This window comes from Oncorhynchus masou, chromosome 23 (assembly GCF_036934945.1).
Source record: "Oncorhynchus masou masou isolate Uvic2021 chromosome 23, UVic_Omas_1.1, whole genome shotgun sequence".
Taxonomy (NCBI): domain Eukaryota; kingdom Metazoa; phylum Chordata; class Actinopteri; order Salmoniformes; family Salmonidae; genus Oncorhynchus; species Oncorhynchus masou.
The window spans coordinates 9,727,599-9,744,600 of NC_088234.1; the positions used below are offsets into that span (position 1 = coordinate 9,727,599).

Below are 17,002 nucleotides of genomic sequence, written 5' to 3' on the forward strand. Positions count from 1 at the left end.
CTCTGAAGAACCGGAGAGCGTGAGAGAATACCTCGATGGCCCTCACCTTCCTCCCACTCACCGCTTCCAGCTCCGTCTCCATGGTCAGATCCTGCAGGAAACCAAGACACACTGCTGTAAAACTGCTGCAAAACACAACAGGTGAGGTCCTGCAGGAAACCAATACACTCTGTTGTAAAACTACTGCAAAACACAACAGATGAGGTCCTGCAGGAAACCAAGACAATCTGCTGTAAAGCTGCTGCAAAACACAACAGATGAGGTCCTGCAGGAAACCAAGACAATCTCCCCTCGTTTCTTCTCCCTTGATATTTCTACAACCTCTTTTACATCCTTACGCTCATCTCTCTCCTTTTCATTCTTCCCTTCTTGGTTTTCCTCACAATGCCCCCCTCCATTCCTCTGTCCCTCCCTTATCTCTCTTTCCCTCCCCCTGAATCTCTCTTTCCCTCCCCCTTTCTCCCTGGCTTTATCTCTCCTTGCCTCCCTCCCTCCCTCCCCCCTCCCTCCCTCCATGTATCCCTCTATCCCACCCTCTATCTCCGACTCCCTCTATTTCCACCCTCCCTCCCTCCTCCCTCCCTCCCTCCCTCCCTCCCTCCCTCCCTCCCTCCCTCCCTCCCTCCCTCCCTCCCTCCCTCCCTCCCCCTCCCTCCCTCCCTCCCTCCCTCCCATCTTACAGTGGTACTATGTATCTTCATTTTGAACTTGTCGAAGTAGAGCCAGTGTTGAGCCTCTTCAGGATCCAGATCATGATAGTTGTCTCTGGCAGCAAACCCAAAACTATGGAACTTCAACTCAGGGGTCAATAACAGGGACGTGGGGCTCTTCTGGTTGGCTACGCCCGGGTCCCCGCCCTCCCAGCGCCTGCAGAGAGTGGATGAGACAGCGGTCAATCAAATGAGGGAGTGAGTTTGGTTGACTTGCAGAAGTGGGATGGTGTAATCTACATGTAGTTCGAGATGCTGTGATGTCATACAGAATTGAGGATATCAACACACGAATGCACACGCGTACACACACACATACACACACACACACACACTTGTGTAGCCGCTGGAGGTGGTGACATGTGAGTGTGTGTGTGTGTGTGTGTGTGTCCACATACCTCATCATGTGAATAGCCTCTGGGTCTTGTGTGAAGCTGAATGCGTATCCGCTGGAGGTGGTTCCAAAGTCTATAGCTACCACCACAGAGAACGGATGAGCCATCCTCGATCTGGCCTCCGGTCTCTGGAGAGATGGAGAGAGTGTAGAGAGAGAGACACTGATCAAGTTATGTGTGTGTGGGGGGGGAGGGAGGAGAGTAGAGAGGAGAGAGAGAGGAGAGAGGGGAGGGAGAGAGGACAGGGGCAGCAGAGGGAGAGAGGAGAAAGGGGAGGGAGAGAGAAGAGGGAGGGGAGAGAGAGAGAGAGAGAGGAGAGGGAGAGAGGAGAGAGGAGAGAGGAGAGAAAAGCGGGGTAGAGAGAGGGGAGAGAGAAAGGAGAGAGAGAGGAGAGGGAGAGAGAGAGGAGAGGGAGAGAGGAGAGAGGAGAGAGGAGAGGGAGAGAGGAGAGAAAAGCAGGGTAGAGAGAGGGGAGAGAGAAAGGAGAGGGAGAGTGGAGAGAGAGAGAGAGAGAGAGAGAGAGGAGAGAGAGAGGAGAGGGAGAGTGGAGAGAGAGAGAGAGAGAGAGAGAGAGAGAGGAGAGAGAGAGGAGAGGGAGAGAGAGAGGAGAGGAAGAGAGTAGAGAGGAGAGAGGAGAGAAAAGCAGGGGAGAGAGAGGGAAAGTGTGTGTGAGGTATGCTGGTACTGACAGGACTCAACACTCCTTCCTATCAAAATATGATAACAGCTTAATTGCTTTCTGAGGCATTCAGGTTTAATAGCTAAATACTAAATAGGGTAAATAGTTCTCAATGATTTACTTCTGTGATTTTGCCCAGTCAGTAACTTACAGTAAGTAAGGACTACACTTTCATGAACTGGAAATATCCACCCCTGCACTGACCTCAAAGTATGTTGATGGAAAGTATCTATGTTGACTTGAGATAGTGTGTGTGTTGTTGGACAGGGTGTGTGTTGTTGGACAGGGTGTGTGTTGATGGACAGGGTGTGTGTTGATGGATGGTGTGTGTTGTTGGACAGGGTGTGTGTTGTTGGACAGGGTGTGTGTTGTTGGACAGGGTGTGTGTTGATGGACAGGGTGTGTGTTGATGGATGGTGTGTGTTGTTGGACAGGGTGTGTGTTGATGGACAGGGTGTGTGTTGTTGGACAGGGTGTGTGTTGATGGACAGGGTGTGTGTTGATGGATGGTGTGTGTTGATGGATAGCGTGTGTGTTGTTGGACAGGGTGTGTGTTGTTGGACAGGGTGTGTGTTTTTGGACACGGTATGTGTTGTTGGACAGGGTGTGTGTTGTTGGACAGGGTGTGTGTTGTTGGACAGGGTGTGTGTTGTTGGACAGGGTGTGTGTTGATGGATAGTGTGTGTGTTGTTGGACAGGGTGTGTGTTGTTGGACAGGGTGTGTGTTGTTGGACAGCGTGTGTGTTGATGGACAGGGTATGTGTTGTTGGACAGGGTGTGTGTTGTTGGACAGGGTGTGTGTTGTTGGACAGGGTGTGTGTAGATGGACAAGGTATATGTTGTTGGACAGGGTGTGTGTTGATGGACAGGGTGTGTGTTGTTGGACAGGGTGTGTGTTGTTGGACAGGGTGTGTGTTGTTGGACAGGGTGTGTGTTGTTGGACAGGGTGTGTGTTGTTGGACAGGGGGTGTGTTGATTGGTAGAGATAAAGCAGTGTTTGTCATCCCCAGATGACCATGTCGTTGTGGATTAGAAGCTCTCATTAAACCAGATGTATAAAGAAACGTGTGGAAGTGCCTGCACCATCTCAATTTATTTTGTACTATGTAAAGGTGTGGTGGTCTTACTGGAGAATGAGAGGGGGTGAAGGGTTAGGGGGTGAGGGATGTGAGTGGGAGATTGAAGGGTGAGGGGCTAGGGGGTGAGGGATGTGAGCGGGTGATTGAAGGGTGAGGGGCTAGGGGGTGAGGGATGTGAGCGGGTGATTGAAGGGTGAGGGGTGAGAGATGTGAGTGGATGATTAAAGGGTGAGGGGCTAGGGGGTGAGGGATGTGAGTGGGAGATTGAAGGGTGAGGGGCTAGGGGGTGAGGGATGTGAGCGGGAGATTGAAGGGTGAAGGGCTAGGGGGTGAGGGATGTGAGCGGGTGATTGAAGGGTGAGGGGCTAGGGGGTGAGGGATGTGAGCGGGAGATTGAAGGGTGAGTGGCTAGGGGGTGAGGGATGTGAGCAGGAGATTGAAGGGTGAGGGGCTAGGGGGTGAGGGATGTGAGTGGGTGATTGAAGGGTGAGGGGCTCAGGGGTGAGGGATGTGAGTGGGAGATTGAATGGTAAAGGGCTAGGGGGTGAGGGATGTGAGTGGGCGATTGAAGGTTGAGGGGCTAGGGGGTGAGGTATGTGAGCGGGTGATTGAAGGGTGAGGAGCTAGGGGGTGAGGGATGTGAGCGGGTGATTGAAGGGTGAGGAGCTGGGGGGTGAGGGATGTGAGCGGGTGATTGAAGGGTGAGGGGCTCGGGGGTGAGGGATGTGAGTGGGAGATTGAATGGTAAAGGGCTAGGGGGTGAGGGAAGTGAGCGGGTGATTGAAGGGTGAGGAGCTAGGGGGTGAGGGATGTGAGCGGGTGATTGAAGGGTGAGTGGCTAGGGGGTGAGGGATGTGAGTGGGAGATTGAAGGGTGAGGGGCTAGGGGGTGAGGGATGTGAGCGGGAGATTGAAGGGTGAGGGGCTAGGGGGTGAGGGATGTGAGCGGGTGATTGAAGGGTGAGGAGCTAGGGGTGAGGGATGTGAGCGGGTGATTGAAGGGTGAGGGACTAGGGGGTGAGGGATGTGAGCGGGTGATTGAAGGGTGAGGGGCTAGGGGGTGAGGGATGTGAGCGGGAGATTGAAGGGTGAGTGGCTAGGGGGTGAGGGATGTGAGCAGGAGATTGAAGGGTGAGGGGCTAGGGGGTGAGGGATGTGAGTGGGTGATTGAAGGGTGAGGGGCTCGGGGGTGAGGGATGTGAGTGGGAGATTGAATGGTAAAGGGCTAGGGGGTGAGGGATGTGAGTGGGTGATTGAAGGTTGAGGGGCTAGGGGGTGAGGGATGTGAGCGGGTGATTGAAGGGTGAGGAGCTAGGGGGTGAGGGATGTGAGTGGGCGATTGAAGGGTGAGGGGTGAGGGATGTGAGTGGATGATTAAAGGGTGAGGGGCTAGGGGGTGAGGGATGTGAGTGGGAGATTGAAGGGTGAGGGGCTAGGGGTGAGGGATGTGAGCGGGAGATTGAAGGGTGAGGGGCTAGGGGGTGAGGGATGTGAGCGGGTGATTGAAGGGTGAGGAGCTAGGGGGTGAGGGATGTGAGCGGGTGATTGAAGGGTGAGGGACTAGGGGGTGAGGGATGTGAGCGGGTGATTGAAGGGTGAGGGGCTAGGGGGTGAGGGATGTGAGCGGGAGATTGAAGGGTGAGTGGCTAGGGGGTGAGGGATGTGAGCAGGAGATTGAAGGGTGAGGGGCTAGGGGGTGAGGGATGTGAGTGGGTGATTGAAGGGTGAGGGGCTCGGGGGTGAGGGATGTGAGTGGGAGATTGAATGGTAAAGGAATAGGGGGTGAGGGATGTGAGTGGGTGATTGAAGGTTGAGGGGCTAGGGGGTGAGGGATGTGAGCGGGTGATTGAAGGGTGAGGAGCTAGGGGGTGAGGGATGTGAGCGGGTGATTGAAGGGTGAGGAGCTGGGGGGTGAGGGATGTGAGCGGGTGATTGAAGGGTGAGGGGCTCGGGGGTGAGGGATGTGAGTGGGAGATTGAATGGTAAAGGGCTAGGGGGTGAGGGATGTGAGTGGGTGATTGAAGGGTGAGGGGCTAAGGGGTGAGGGATGTGAGCGGGTGATTGAAGGGTGAGGGGCTCGGGGGTGAGGGATGTGAGTGGGAGATTGAATGGTAAAGGGCTAGGTGGTGAGGGATGTGAGTGGGCGATTGAAGGGTGAGGGGTGAGGGATGTGAGTGGATGATTAAAGGGTGAGGGGCTAGGGGGTGAGGGATGTGAGTGGGAGATTGAAGGGTGAGGGGCTAGGGGGTGAGGGATGTGAGCGGGAGATTGAAGGGTGAGGGGCTAGGGGGTGAGGGATGTGAGCGGGTGATTGAAGGGTGAGGAGCTAGGGGGTGAGGGATGTGAGCGGGAGATTGAAAGGGTGAGTGGCTCGGGGGTGAGGGATGTGAGCGGGTGATTGAAGTGTGAGGAGCTAGGGGGTGAGGGATGTGAGCGGGTTATTGAAGCGTGAGGAGCTAGGGGGTGAGGGATGTGAGCGGGTGATTGAAGGGTGAGGGGCTCGGGGGTGAGGGATGTGAGTGGGAGATTGAAGGGTGAGGGGCTAGGGGGTGAGGGATGTGAGCGGGAGATTGAAGGGTGAGGGGCTAGGGGGTGAGGGATGTGAGCGGGTGATTGAAGGGTGAGGAACTAGGGGGTGAGGGATGTGAGTGGGTGATTGAAGGGTGAGGGGCTAGGGGGTGAGGGATGTGAGCGGGTGATTGAAGGGTGAGGGGCTAGGGGGTGAGGGATGTGAGCGGTAGATTGAAGGGTGAGGGGCTAGGGGGTGAGGGATGTGAGCAGGAGATTGAAGGGTGAGGGGCTAGGGGGTGAGGGATGTGAGTGGGTGATTGAAGGGTGAGGGGCTCGGGGGTGAGGGATGTGAGTCGGAGATTGAATGGTAAAGGGCTAGGGGTTGAGGATTTGATGTCTAGGGGGTGAGGATTTGATGTCTAGGGGGTGAGGGATGTGAGCGGGAGATTGAAGGGTGAGGGGCTAGGGGGTGAGGATTTGATGTCTAGGGGGTGAGGGAAGGGAGTGAGGAGGGGGAGATCTTACCGGAGAGGCTGAGGGTGTGAGGGGTGCGATGCTGCAGTCATTTCGTCCGACTGAGGGAGAGGAGGGAGCTGATATACAGTTGTTTTCACCTAAGAGAGGGGGAGGGGCGGAGAAATGCTGAGAATTCTTTTCATTGGCTACTTTCTGGGTCTAGATGTCTGACGGATCTATACAAAGACAGGCAGACTATTGAGAAAGTCTAAGGGATGTTTTGTCAGGGTGCACTGAGAATTCCTGTTATCTGTGGAAAACAGTGACATTACATCATCCATACACATACACACTGTGGTGACACATACACACTGTGGTGACACATACACGAGTATTCCATCATTTTTGGAACACGGAACATAAATTCCAAGTGCTGTATTCCAGGATATGATTCCAAGGTTCCAGAAGCCATGCTGCTATCCCAGGAACGTCTGTATGCTATGTCGCCATGGTGATTACGGTATCAGAACGTTGAGGTGTAGACACACTAAAGTGTCTTTCCGTCCACAGAGTGGAATGTCGTGATATTCCCAAAGGGAGCGAGGTGACCTCATTCACACCTCAAACCGGAGAAGGTGACAGATAGGAAAACACACGAGGGGCGTTAACCCTACACAGTACATACCATGCCAAGATGTCGTGTGTGTATGTGTGTTTACCTGGGACCTGTAGGCTGTTCATGTCGGGCTGCAGGATGTCGGCCATGATGAGGGTTGCCACGGCCAGGACAGCCTGGGAGAGGACAAAACACAGAGAGGTGCTTCTTTACCTTTATTTAATGAGGCAAGTCAGTTCAGAACAAATTATTATTTACAATGACGGCCTACCGGGTAACATTCAGTTTAACTACCTTGTTTAGGGGTAGAAGGACAGATTTCTAGCTTGTCAGCTCAGGGATTCGATCCAGCAACCTTTTGGTTACTGGCCCAACACTTTAACCACTAGGCTACCTGCCGCTTAAGAGCAATGGGCCAGTAACTGAAAGGTCACTGATTCAAATCCCTGTGCCGACGAGGTGAAAATCTGTTGATGTGCCCTTTAGCGAGGAAATTGGCCCACTCCAGGGTCGCCGTCAGGGTCGCCGTCCCTGACCATGACCCCACTCTCCTAGGGTGTCCCAGAGTGAGTGGGATATGTCCAAATTTTGTTTGACCAGATACAATACTATTTTACAGTAAACAAATTAACAACATACTTTCAGCATGCTTAGAGGGAAGGACATTCAACAAGCACAGCACTTACACAAATGATTGATGATTGGCTGAGAGAAATTGATGATAAAAAGATTGTGGGAGCTGATTTGTTAGACTTCAGTTGCGGCTTCTGACATTATCGATCGTAGTCTGCTGATGGAAAAACGTATGTGTTATGGCTTTACACCCCCTGCTATATTGTGGATAAAGAGTTACCTGTCTAACAGAACACAGAGGGTGTTATTTAATGGAAGAATCAGGAATTCCCCAGGGTAGCTGTCTAGGCCCCCTTATTTTTATCAATCTTTACTAACGACATGCCACTGGCTTTGAGTAATCAACCCTGGGGCGGCAGGGTAGCCTAGTGGTTAGAGCGTTGGACTAGTAACCGGAAGGTTGCAAGTTCGAATCCCCGAGCTGACAAGGTACAAATCTGTCGTTCTGCCCCCGAACAGGCAGTTAACCCACTGTTCCTAGGCCGTCATTGAAAATAAGAATTTGTTCTTAACTGACTTGCCTAGTAAAATAAAGGTAAAATTAAAAAAAAACAATACACGTCAGCTACTACAATGACTGCAACACTTAACAAAGAGCTGCAGTTTGTTTTAGAATGTGTGGCAAGGAATAAGTTAGTCCTAAATATTTCAAAACTAAAATAATTGTATTTGGGACAAATCATTCACTAAACCCTAAACCTCAACTAAATCGTGTAACGAATCATGTGGGAAGTTGTGGTGACAAAACTGCTTAGAGTAACCTTGGATTGTCAACTGTCCTGGCATATTGATGCAACTTACAATACAGTACAACACAATACGGTACAATACAATACAGTACAATACAAAACGGTACCATACAATATAATACAATACAATACAGTTCAACACAATACGATACAATACGGTACAATACAGTTCAACACAATATGATACAATATGGTACAATACAGTACAACACAATACAGTACAATACAACACAATACAGTTCAACACAATACAGTGCAACACAATACAGTACAACACAATACAGTACAACACAATACAGTACAATACAATACAGTACAATACAACACAATACAGTAGAATACAGTTCAACACAATACAGTACAACACAATACAGTACAACACAATACAGTACAATACAGTTCAACACAATACAGTACAACACAATACAGTTCAACACAATACAGTACAACACAATACAGTACAATACAGTACAGTACAATACAATACAGTACAATACAATACAGTACAACACAATACAGTACAATACAATACGGTACAACACAATACAATACAGTACAATACAATACAGTACAGTACCGTACAATACAGTACAACACAATACAGTACAATACAATACAATACAGTACAATACAATACAATACAGTACAACACAATACAGTACAATACAGTACAATACGGTACAACACAATACAATACAGTACAATACAATACAGTACAATACAATACGGTACAACACAATACAGTACAATACAATACGATACAATACAATACAATACAGTACAACACAATACAGTACAATACACTACAGTACAATACAATACAGTACAATACAATACAGTACAACACAATACAGTACAACACAATACAGTACAACACAAAATATAGACAATATAATACAATACAGTACAATACAATACATAGACAAAACGAATGGTCTCTCCCATCAGTGGGTGCTCTGGTCAGTGGGTGCTCTGGTCAGTGGGTGCTCTGGTCAGTGGGTGCTCTGGTCAGTGGGTGCTCTGGTCAGTGGGTGCTCTGGTCAGTGGGTGCGGTCGCCCCATCCGGGCCCAAACTGATTTTCCAAGGGCGGGATGGACCAAGCATGTATCTATGTGTTTATTCCAACCCTCATTAATTCCAACCTTCAGACAGCCACAGATCAACCCATCTTTCCCAGTAAATCATCATTCTACAATTTCCTTCTGCAATTACATCCCTCCATTCTACCATGGTGTCTCACTAGGGACTTGAACCTCCCCATCTCCCCGTAAACTGGACAATAGAATTCCAGTCGTGGAGAGGGTAGAAAGTTTTAAGTTCCTCGACGTACACATCACGGACAAACTGAAATGGTCCACCCACACAGACAGCGTTGTGAAGAAGGCGTAGCAGCACCTCTTCAACCTCAGGAGGCTGAAGAAATTCAGCTTGTCACCAAAAGCACTCACAAACTTTTACAGATGCACAATCGAGAGCATCCTGGCGGGCTGTATCACCGCCTGGTACGGCAGCTGCTCCGCCCACAACCGCAAGGCTCTCCAGAGGGTAGTGAGGTCTGCACAACGCATCACCGGGGGCAAACTACCTGCCCTCCAGGACACCTACACCACCCAATGTCACAAGAAGGCCATAAAGAACATCAAGGACAACAACCACCCGCCCGAGCCACTGCCTGTTCACCCCGCTATCATCTAGAAGGCGAGGTCATTACAGGTGCATCAAAGCAGGGACCGAGAGACTAAAAAACAGCTTCTATCTCAAGGCCATCAGACTGTTAAAAACAGCCACCACTAACATTGAGTGGCTGCTGCCATACATGTAACAAATGTATCACTAGCCACTTTAAACAATGCCACTAAATACAATGTTTACATACCCTACATTACTCATCTCATATGTATATACTGTACTCTATACCATCTACTGCATCCTGCCTATGCCGTTCTGTACCATCACTCATTCATATATCTTTATGTACATATTCATCATCCATTTACACTTGTGTGTATAAGGTAGTAGTTGTGGAATTGTTAGTTAGATTACTCGTTGGTTATTACTGCATTGTCAGAACTAGAAGCACAAGAATTTCGCTACACTCGCATTAACATCTGCTAACCATGTGTATGTGTGACAAATAAAATTTGATTTGATTTAGAATGAACCTTTCTGGTTGATAACATCGACATGTCATCCCTCTCTTTTCATGTCCGTCCTCTCCTCTACTCCCCCTTTGCCTTCCCTCCTCTCATCTCCTCCTGCTCTGCCTCCTCTCCTCTCCTCCTCTCCTCTCCTCTCCTCTCCTCTCCTCTCCTCTCCTCTCCTCTCCTCTCCTCCTTCTCTGTCTATTTCTCTTCCTGTACTAGATATGTCCCTGGACAGAACTAAACACAGACAGACCAGCTTCAACAACTGTCCAGGAAAAGCATCATTAACACAGGAAAAGACTCCATGTGTGTGTGTGTGTGTGTGTGTGTGTGTGTGTGTGTGTGTGTGTGTGTGTGTGTGTGTGTGTGTGTGTGTGTGTGTGTGTGTGTGTGTGTGTGTGTGTGAGTGAGAGAGATGCAACAACAAATTCAATCCCTTATAGACAACTTCCTGGACAAAACATTCCACTATAATAGTGAAGGTGTAAACTTGGCAGTAGAAAACCTAAATAGTATATTTGACCTCTCAGCTCTCCTATCAAATCTAAAAAAAATCAAACAGAAAACCGAAGAAAATTAACAACAATGACAAATGGTTTGATGAAGAATGCAAAAACCTAAGATAGAAATTGAGAAACTTATCTAACCAAAAACAGAGACCCAGAAAACCTGAGCCTACGACTTCACTATGGTGAATCACTAAAACATTACAGAAATACACCACGGAAAAAGAAGGAACAGCACGTCAGAAATCAGCTCAAAGTAATTGAATAAACCATAGAATCTAACCACTTCTGGCAAAACTGGAAAACACTAAGCAAACAACAACACAGAGTTATCTATCCAAAATGGAGATGTATGGATAAACCACTTCTCTAATCTTTTTGGCCCTGTAACAAAGAACAAACAGCAAAAACATATACATGATCAAATACAAATCTTAGGATAAACTATTAAAAACTACCAGAACACACTAGATTCTCCAATTACCTTGAATGAACTACAGGACAAAATACAAACCCTCCAACACCAAAAGGCCTGTTGTGTTGATGGTATCCTCAATTCAAAATTTAAAAAGGCACTCACACATCTGAGCTATCTTTGTTGCAGGTGCATGGTAACATTTGAATAAGATGAGAAAAAAGAAGAAACCCACACACAGCTCTTGCTAAATCCTAAATCCTAAATCCTAAATGAAATTATAAAATGTACAGACTACAAATTCCAATTGGATATACTTAAACTCTTTAACATCATCCTCAGCTCTGGCATCGTCCCCAATATTTGTAACCAAGGACTGATCACCCCAATCCACAAATGCAGAGACAAATTTGACACCAATAACTACTGTGGGATATGTGTCAACAGCAACCTTGGGAAATCCTCTGCATTATCATTAACAGCAGACTCGTACATTTCCCCAGTGAAAACAATGTACTGAGCAAATGTCAAATTGGATTTTTACCAGATTACCGTACGACAGACCACGTATTCACCCTGCACACCCTAATTGACAAACAAACAAACCAAAACATAGGCAAAGTCTTCTCATGCTTTGTTGATTTCAAAAAAGCTTTTGACTCAATTTGGCAATAAGGGGTCTGCTATACAAACTGATGGAAAGTGGTGTTGGGGGAAAAACATACAACTTTATCAAATCCATGTACACAAACAATAAGTGTGCGGTTAAAATTGGAAAAAAAGCACACATTTCTTTCCATAGGGCTGTGGGGTGAGACAAGGATGCAGCTTAAGCCCCACCCTCTTCAACAAATATATCAACAAATTGGTGAGGGCACTAGAACAGTCTGCAGCACCTGGCCTCATCCTACTAGAAGCTGAAGTTAAATATCTACTGTTTGCTGGTGATCTGGTGCTTCTGTCCCCAACTAAGGAGGGGCTACACCAGCACCTAGATCTTCTGCACAGATTCTGCCAGACCATGGGCCCTGACATACCTGGGCCCTGACATACCTATGCCCTGACAGACCTGGGCCCTGACAGTAAATCTCAGTAAGACAATAATAATGGTGTTCCAAAAAAGGTCCAGTCGCCAGGACCACAAATACAAATTCCATCTAGACACTGTTGCCCTAGAGCACACAAAAAACTATACATACCTCGGCCTAAACATCAGCGCCACAGGTAACTTCCACAAAGCTGTGAACGATCTGTGAGACAAGGCAAGAAGTGCATTCTATGCCATCAAAAGGAACATACAATTTGACATCCCAATTAGGATCTGGCAAAAAATAGTTGAATCAGTTATAGAACCCATTGTCCTTTATGGTTGTGAGGTCTGGGGTCCGCTCACCAACCAAGACTTCACAAAATGGGACAAACACCAAATTCTGCAGACAGAGCAGAATTAGGCTGATACCCACTAATTATTAAAATCCAGAAGTGCCATTAAATTCTACAACTATTTGCACATAATATGATATTTGAAATGTCTTTGTTCTTTTGGCACTTTTGTGGGAGTAATTTTTACTCTTAATATTTATTGTTTATTTCACTTTTGTTTATTATCTTTTTCACTTGCTTGGCAATGTAAAAATATGTTTCCCATGCCATTTAAGCCCTTTGAATTGAGAGAGAGAGAGAGAGAGAGAGAGAGAGAGAGAGACAGACAGACAGACAGACAGACAGACAGACAGACAGACAGACAGACAGACAGACAGACAGACAGACAGACAGACAGACAGACAGACAGAGAGTGACAGACACAGAGGGAGAGAGAGACAAAACAAAACATTGAGAGAGAGAACATGGACAGAAAGCAGAAAGAGTGAAAGAGAGAGAAAAGGAGAGAGAGAAGGAAAGTGGGAGGCAGAGAGAGAGATATATAAGTCGAGAAATCATATTGTCATGGGGATATATGGTGAATATCCTGATTCAGAATTTGTGTTTGAAACAAACGTTACACCAGCTCAGATTACACCTCTCTGTAGGAAAATCTGTGTCTTTCTGTGTGTACCTGCATGCAGACGTGTGTGTGTGTGTGTGTGTGTGTGTGTGTGTGTGTGTGTGTGTGTGTGTGTGTGTGTGCGCGCGTGTGTGTGTGTGTGTGTGTGTGTGTGTGTGTGTGTGTGTGTGTGTGTGTGTGTGTGTGTGTGTGTGTGTGTGTGTGTGTGTGTGTGTGTGTGTGTGTGTGTGTGTGTGTGTGTGTGTGTGTGTGTGTGTGTGTGTGTTTAGGTATGTGTGTGTGTTTAGGTGTGGGTGTGTGCAGCATTAAAGTTCTCTTCCCATGTTCCCATTTAATGATAAAGCCAGAGAGAGAAAAAAACAACATTCTTCACCCCTCCTCCTCTCTTTGCCCCTCCCCCTCTCTTCACCCCTCCTCGGGCCGATTGGACAAGACACTAGGCCACTTTTCGGCCCCATTAACACTACGCACACAGCTGTAGCCCGTGGGTTGTCGTGGTTATGATATGGCCCGTGGGTTGCCGTGGTTATGATATGGCCCGTGGGTTGTCGTGGTTATGATATGGCCCGTGGGTTGTTGTGGTTATGGTACACACACAGCTGTAGCCCGTGGGTTGTCGTGGTTATGGTACACACACAGCTGTGGCCCGTGGGTTGTCGTGGTTATGATATGGCCCGTGGGTTGCCGTGGTTATGGTACACACACAGCTGTGGCCCGTGGGTTGTTGTGGTTATGATATGGCCCGTGGGTTGCCGTGGTTATGATATGGCCCGTGGGTTGCCGTGGTTATGATATGGCCCGTGGGTTGTTGTGGTTATGGTACACACACAGAACACTTCAGCTCACAAAGGAGCGATGACATCATCACGGACTGAGCTTCCTGAGGAAGAAGAGAAACCCCTCCCCACCCCTTGTAACTCACGCAAGCAGTAAAATCAGATTTAAAAAACAGAAAAAAATACACCTTAATGAACAGCGAGGACTGTGAAGAGACACACACACACACACACACACACACACACACACACACACACACACACACACACACACACACACACACACACACACACACACACACACACACAAAGTACAAACACACATACCCACACAACATACACACTATACACACACCTACACCTGGATTGTGGGTTGTGGAATAGTAGTGGCTGGAGGGGACACTCTTAATGTATTGTTAAATCTGTTGTAAATGTATTTTAATGCTTAAAAATGGCATTACAATGTATACTACTGCCTTAATCTTTGCTGGACCCCAGGAAGAGTAACTGCTGCCTCGACAGGAACTAATGGGGACCCCCCCCCCCATCCCCCGCCCTTCAAACCGCACCTCCTACCCCCAACCCCCCATCCACCGCCCTTCAAACCACACCTCCTATCCCCCCCATCTCCCGCCCTTCAAACCGCACCTCCTACCCCCTCCCCCCATCCCCCGCCCTTCAAACCGCACCTCCTACCCCATCCCCCCATCCCCCTCCCTTCAAACCACACCTCCTACCCCCTCCCCCTCCCCTCCCTTCAAACCACACCTCCTACCCCCTCCCCCTACCCCTCCCTTCAAACCACACCTCCTACCCCCCCCCCCTCCCCTCCACACAGGGGACGTCCAATAAAAATAGTGATATAGATCGACTGTTCCAGACTCCTGACCCCTGACATTTAACCTTTGACCCCAGACAGGTGTAGCTCAGATAAAACGAGTGACCCCTTGACCAACTCTGCACCAAAATTTCACCTCCTTCTCACTGAAATACAGACCTGTTGTCCTATCCTTGTCTTCCACTGTTAACCATAGACCTGTTGTCTTATCCCTGTCTTCCTCTGTTAACCATAGACCTGTTGTCCTATCCCTGTCTTCCACTGTTAACCATAGACCTGTTGTCTTATCCCTGTCTTCCACTGTTAACCATAGACCTGTTGTCCTATCCCTGTCTTCCTCTGTTAACCATAGACCTGTTGTCTTATCCCTGTCTTCCACTGTTAACCATAGACCTGTTGTCCTATCCCTGTCTTCCACTGTTAACCATAGACCTGTTGTCTTATCCCTGTCTTCCACTGTTAACCATAGACCTGTTGTCTTATCCCTGTCTTCCACTGTTAACCATAGACCTGTTGTCTTATCCCTGTCTTCCTCTGTTAACCATAGACCTGTTGTCCTATCCCTGTCTTCCACTGTTAACCATAGACCTGTTGTCTTATCCCTGTCTTCCACTGTTAACCATAGACCTGTTGTCTTATCCCTGTCTTCCACTGTTAACCATAGACCTGTTGTCCTATCCCTGTCTTCCACTGTTAACCATAGACCTGTTGTCTTATCCCTGTCTTCCACTGTTAACCATAGACCTGTTGTCCTATCCCTGTCTTCCTCTGTTAACCATAGACCTGTTGTCTTATCCCTGTCTTCCACTGTTAACCATAGACCTGTTGTCTTATCCCTGTCTTCCACTGTTAACCATAGACCTGTTGTCTTATCCCTGTCTTCCACTGTTAACCATAGACCTGTTGTCTTATCCCTGTCTTCCACTGTTAACCATAGACCTGTTGTCTTATCCCTGTCTTCCACTGTTAACCATAGACCTGTTGTCTTATCCCTGTCTTCCACTGTTAACCATAGACCTGTTGTCTTATCCCTGTCTTCCACTGTTAACCATAGACCTGTTGTCTTATCCCTGTCTTCCACTGTTAACCATAGACCTGTTGTCTTATCCCTGTCTTCCACTGTTAACCATAGACCTGTTGTCTTATCCCTGTCTTCCTCTGTTAACCATAGACCTGTTGTCTTATCCCCGTCTTCCACTGTTAACCATAGACCTGTTGTCCTATCCCTGTCTTCCACTGTTAACCATAGACCTGTTGTCTTATCCCTGTCTTCCACTGTTAACCATAGACCTGTTGTCTTATCCCTGTCTTCCACTGTTAACCATAGACCTGTTGTCTTATCTCTGTCTTCTACTGTTAACCATAGACCTGTTGTCCTATCCCTGTCTTCCACTGTTAACCATAGACCTGTTGTCTTATCCCTGTCTTCCACTGTTAACCATAGACCTGTTGTCTTATCCCTGTCTTCCACTGTTAACCATAGACCTGTTGTCTTATCCCTGTCTTCCACTGTTAACCATAGACCTGTTGTCTTATCCCTGTCTTCCACTGTTACCCATTGGCTTTTTTTTACAGCAGGTAATCCCTTCTCATTCACCAAATGTATCCTTCTACAAATGTATCCACACAAAACAACATGCAGGAAAACATGAATTAACTCAATGCCAGTAAAAAGAATAATTCCCAATTGAAACCCCGGCAGCATATCCTAAACCAAATCCTCAAACTCACCTGTCTTTTCCTGAAACAATGTTCCTGCCCTTGTTCCTCACTGGAGCAGAACTAAGGAGAGACAGAGAGAGGAGAGACAGAGAGAGGAGAGACAGAGAGAGGAGAGACAGAGAGAGGAGAGACAGAGAGAGGAGAGACAGAGAGAGGAGAGACAGAGAGAGGAGAGACAGAGAGAGGAGAGACAGAGAGAGGAGAGACAGAGACAGAGAGAGACAGAGAGAGGAGAGACAGAGAGAGGAGAGACAGAGAGAGGAGAGACAGAGAGAGGAGAGACAGAGAGAGGAGAGACAGAGAGAGGAGAGACAGAGAGAGGAGAGACAGAGAGAGGAGAGACAGAGAGAGGAGAGACAGAGAGAGGAGAGACAGAGAGAGGAGAGACAGAGAGAGGAGAGACAGAGAGAGAGAGACAGAGAGAGGAGAGACAGAGAGAGGAGAGACAGAGAGAGGAGAGACAGAGAGAGAGAGACAGAGAGAGGAGAGACAGAGAGAGGAGAGGCAGAGAGAGGAGAGACAGAGAGAGGAGAGACAGAGAGAGGAGAGACAGAGAGAGGAGAGACAGAGAGAGGAGAGACAGAGAGAGGAGAGACAGAGAGAGGAGAGACAGAGAGAGACAGAGAGAGGAGAGACAGAGAGAGGAGAGACAGAGAGAGGAGAGACAGAGAGAGGAGAGACAGAGAGAGGAGAGACAGAGAGAGGAGAGACAGAGAGAGGAGAGACAGAGAGAGGAGAGACAGAGACAGAGAGAGACAGAGAGAGGAG

General features: G+C 48.1%; 1 protein-coding gene across 1 annotated transcript in view; it reads right to left on the reverse strand.

Annotated features, from left to right (window-relative positions):
* hspa12b (heat shock protein 12B) overlaps positions 1-16,586 on the reverse strand; it is a 55,352-nt gene extending 38,766 nt beyond the window's left edge. Inside the window, exons 1-6 of the mRNA XM_064931090.1 lie at positions 16,244-16,586; positions 6,549-6,621; positions 5,899-5,987; positions 1,109-1,233; positions 681-867; positions 1-91 (exon numbers count right to left, since the gene is read on the reverse strand). The exon at positions 1-91 is cut by the window's left edge and continues 14 nt beyond it. Of these exons, the coding sequence (XP_064787162.1) occupies positions 1-91; positions 681-867; positions 1,109-1,233; positions 5,899-5,987; positions 6,549-6,594 (538 nt within the window). The 5' untranslated portion in view covers positions 6,595-6,621; positions 16,244-16,586. The remainder of the gene's footprint in view (positions 92-680; positions 868-1,108; positions 1,234-5,898; positions 5,988-6,548; positions 6,622-16,243) is intronic.
* Positions 16,587-17,002: the final 416 nt, after the last annotated feature.